This window comes from Geospiza fortis, unplaced genomic scaffold (genome assembly GCF_000277835.1).
Source record: "Geospiza fortis unplaced genomic scaffold, GeoFor_1.0 scaffold10, whole genome shotgun sequence".
Classification (NCBI taxonomy): domain Eukaryota; kingdom Metazoa; phylum Chordata; class Aves; order Passeriformes; family Thraupidae; genus Geospiza; species Geospiza fortis.
The window spans coordinates 162,735-166,876 of NW_005054326.1; the positions used below are offsets into that span (position 1 = coordinate 162,735).

The window sequence follows — 4,142 nt, forward strand, 5'->3', positions numbered from 1 at the left end:
AGGAATGTGGGGGAGCAAGTGCAGTCTCCCAAACTCCATTCTTCTTCTCTCCCCCCTTCACCCTTGGAACCAGTCTGAAAGGTGCTGAACCTGTTATCCAGCATATACAGAACAGACAACTGGGGATACAAGCATCATATAGCCAACCCAGGAGAACCATAAAGGCAGGATCATGCTCAAGGTGTGTGAGCTGAGTGTTTGCTTCTCAAAGGTTTTACTGCTTTTGACACACTTGAGCAGGTTAATCTGGCTTTAATCAAAAAACAAAATAGTGAGAGCCTAGTAGGGTAAACTGTGGTGGGCACTGAATTGTGCTCTGTACACACCTATAATGATGAAGGCAGACATGGAAAGCAGTAACAAATGCTGGAGTTGTGGGGAAGGAAAGAATCCCTGACCCATCTGTCTAAGGAAGAGATTTGCACAAAGCATGCAAGGAGGGAACCAGGTGCGGACTACATCGATCAGACTGGCCTTCAAACTGTCCCCTGGCAGTTCCCAAAGAGGTGCCCCAGCTGAAGCTAATCTAATCACTTTAAAAAATATATATAAATGGAATCTGCCACATGGAAAATTGCAGGCTGGAACAACTGCCCTGACAAGGAGAGGTGGAGTTCAGTTGCTTGAGCCTAGCGAGCCATGTGATTTTAAATGCCCCATGGGAGCTCAGAGATCTGCACAGGGCTGGCAGATGTGTCACAGGACCTACAGGATGCTTAAAGCAGCAGCTCAAGGATAATTGGGAGACCCTGGGGCATAAGAGAGTTTAGGCAACAAAGTCCCAGAAGGCTTTGTTTCTAAAATGGAGTGTGCTCTGGGAGCTGCTGTCTGCAGTTTGTAGTGCTAGCCTGGCTTGGGTAAGGGTTAGATATAAGCCTGGCCTTTGGTGTGCAGGTGGTGTCAGAATTACCTGTCCTGCTTCTCCTCTGTCTGCAGGGTTTAGATGGTGCATTGAGCAGAGCAGCTCTCTGGCCTAAGAGAAACTCTACATGCCCAAAATCAATGGCAGAGGCCAATCCTGTCCATTTTATCACAGAATCATGGAACATTTTGGGCTGAAGGGGACCTTAAAGGTCACTTGGTTCCACACCCCTTGCTGTGGGCAGGGATGTCTTCCCTGAGATCAGGTTGCTCAAATCCTCCCCTCCATCCAGCCTTGGACACTTCCTTTATGTTGAGGATGCCACTTTTATCATGAGCCATAAAGAAGAGAAAAGTAAAATCTGCTCATAACCCATTAGGCTGCTTTTGTGTCTTGAAAGATGCAGCCCTCAAAATTCTGGGATGTTTCAGAGTTGAGGAATATGTACAAACTGTCCTGGATGGGAAAATGTGGGGGCAAGGTGGTTTTGCTGCATTTTATTCCTCTCTGGGGGTGAGCTAACCAAGCCTGCTGTATTTGTGTCTTGACAGAGGGGGGTGGCCTGCCAAAAGTGGTGACAGTGAGCACGGCTGTGTCTGTGTCTGTGGATGGAAAGATGGGAATTGCTGCAGGTAGGACATTCTGGTTTCTCTTTTAATCTTGAATGAGATGGCTGCATCTTGCACTGAGTGTGGGAGCTGAGAGCTGTTAGCTTGTCATTCAAGGGAAGTGACAGGAGCCACAATAGCTTGTGGTATTGAGAACTAGGCTCAACAGAGAATAATGGAACAGGTACTGAATGGCTGACAGGCTTCTGAAAGGGAAATGGGCTGCTTGAATGGAAGCTTCCCATCTCCAGTGCTGGTGAATTTGTGGATTGAGACTCCAATGGTGAACTGGATGGAGACTCTTTCTCTGGAGCAGGAGTAGGTTGGGAAGTCTGTGCAGATTTAAAACATTGCAGGAAATACTCTTGGCTTTGGAACAGCTTCATGTTTGTGCGTCCCCATTGTTATCTCAAATGAAAAATAACTTCTGCTGGTGTGATGGGCATGTTGCTAGAACTTCAATTCAGAACTATAGATTGCCAAACTTATTGATGGTCTGAGCTTTAAACTCCTTTTTGCAGACCTTCACTAGACTGAATCTTCTTTTGGAAAATTCATGTAGCACATTATTTCCAACAGAACCCCAAAGCTTTTGAAGATTTACCATTTTCTGTACTAACTGCTTCAGCCTTTATAGAAATGCATTCAGCTTAGAAGCAAAACAGAGCAGCCATTTAACAAAACAAACCATTATTAGTAACCCTGGCACCATATCCAGTTTAACCACTCAGCATAGGAGTACTGGGGTAAGAGAAGATGTAGCTCCATGGAAATTGTTTTAGACCTGCAAGCAGTGACTAAAGGAGGAGGCTGATGGAACAGGTAATGGAGTTATTATATGCTGGGATGCAAAGCTTCTTGGGAAGGAATGGTTAGTGCTAATGGAGCCTTACATGGTGGAAGGAATGACTGACAGAATGGACACCAAACAACTTTGTTACAGGGCCACCCTGTAGAGAGAAGGCCATACAGCAGATACCTTCAGATGACAGTCTGCCATTGCTTTTGCCTAGGCTGGGTTGGAGACAGGGAATGTTCTTCAGTACTGCTAGTCAGTGAAACTATAGCAAATTAATTTCATCTGATGAAGCATGTCTTAGTTTCCAGGATTTCAGTAAGTTCTAGCTGACAGTGATACTCCTTAATTATCACCTGGGCATTGAGAAAGTACTTATAAGGTGAAGGAAGTGTTATGAAACAGAACATTTCACTCTTTTTCCCAAAGCCAGGAAATTATTATGAAGTCTGCCCAGAGGCACCTGTGAGCAGAGATGGTTTCAGCAAAGTTCACATTAATAGGTGCTTGGATGATAGAAACTGCTCCCAAAACTGATACCAGCTGACACTGTTGTACCCAGCAGAAAATGAAAGAGCATTGAAACAGCACCAAGGGCCTCTGTACAGCACTGAAACATTTTTCTAGGCATTATTTTGAGAGGAGAAAATAACATTTTTTTAAAAAGAAGCTTGTTTTTCATGATATTTTTCCTTCCCTTTCCTGACCTGTGGGTTAGAGCAGAGGCACACAAGCAGTTCATCTGTGCTGTGGTTCAAGCCCAGCTGGAAATTAAGCACCACACAGACTCTCATCCCTCCACCCTGGTGGATTGGGGAGGAGAATCAAAGTAAAACTTTCAGTTTGAGATAAGAATAGTTTAATAATTGAAAATTTAGTAAGATGGAATAATAATGGTAAATGAAGATGATGATAAAAATAATAATAAAAAGGGAAAAACAAGCAATGCAAGATGCAGTTGCTCACCACCCACTGACCCATGCCAGACCTCTCTTCCCAAACCCAGACTGATCCCTCCTCTGGGTAACTCCCCCCCATTTCTGTAGTGGGCATGATGTCCTGTGGTGTAGAATGTCTCTTTGGGCAGTTCAGGTCACCTGTCCAAGCTATGGTCCCTTCCATTTTCCTTTGTTCAGCTGCTCACTGGCAGAGCATGAGACAAGGAAAAAAGCCCTTGACTTAGAATAAACACTTAGCAAAAAACCAAAACATTCTCATTATGAATTCAAAACACAGCACTCTAACAACCACTGAGAAGAAATTAACTCTACCCTAGCTGAAACCAGGACAATCTGGCTCTCAGCATAAATTCAAGGAAGGAGACTTCTCAGTGGAAGCACTGGAGCAAGAACAAGGGGCAGGAGGATCTGGCTCTGACAGAGCCATTTCTCTTCTGTCAGCAGCACTTTCCACAACTCCTGTGGAAATTTCCACCTATTCAGTTATGCTCACTACTGTCTGTGTGGACATGCTGGGAAAGGGCAGGATCCTTTGCAGAGGGTGGAGGGAACAGCAAAGGATAGGGAAACAAAACCATATTTTAAAACAATAACAATAAGGTGAAAAATCTGTCATTTTTGTAAATGATGCAGAACCACTTTTCTCGCTGGCAGCCACGGAAGCTGAGACAGAGAAATGAATTTTCATTTGTTCCTTAAAGGTACCACAGTCCCTGTCCCCAGCAGGTACATTAGGTGCCCTGACCACAAGCAACTTCTGCTGCTCTCACACATGGTGGGTGGTGTTCTTCCCTCCTGGTTTCTTATGCTTTGATGAAAACAGCCCATCTCTGATCCATGGGATGGGTGGGCTAAAGGACAGCATCAGGGCAAACACCATCACCCAAAGGGTCCAGAATTCTTCATGTCCCCAGCTG

General features: G+C 44.8%; 1 protein-coding gene across 1 annotated transcript in view; it reads left to right on the top strand.

Annotated features, from left to right (window-relative positions):
• The window catches only part of CACNA2D4 (calcium voltage-gated channel auxiliary subunit alpha2delta 4), a 116,313-nt gene that overhangs the window by 50,983 nt on the left and 61,188 nt on the right, over positions 1 to 4,142 (top strand). Inside the window, exons 26-27 of the mRNA XM_031057045.1 lie at positions 1,381 to 1,395; positions 1,435 to 1,494. Of these exons, the coding sequence (XP_030912905.1) occupies positions 1,381 to 1,395; positions 1,435 to 1,494 (75 nt within the window). The remainder of the gene's footprint in view (positions 1 to 1,380; positions 1,396 to 1,434; positions 1,495 to 4,142) is intronic.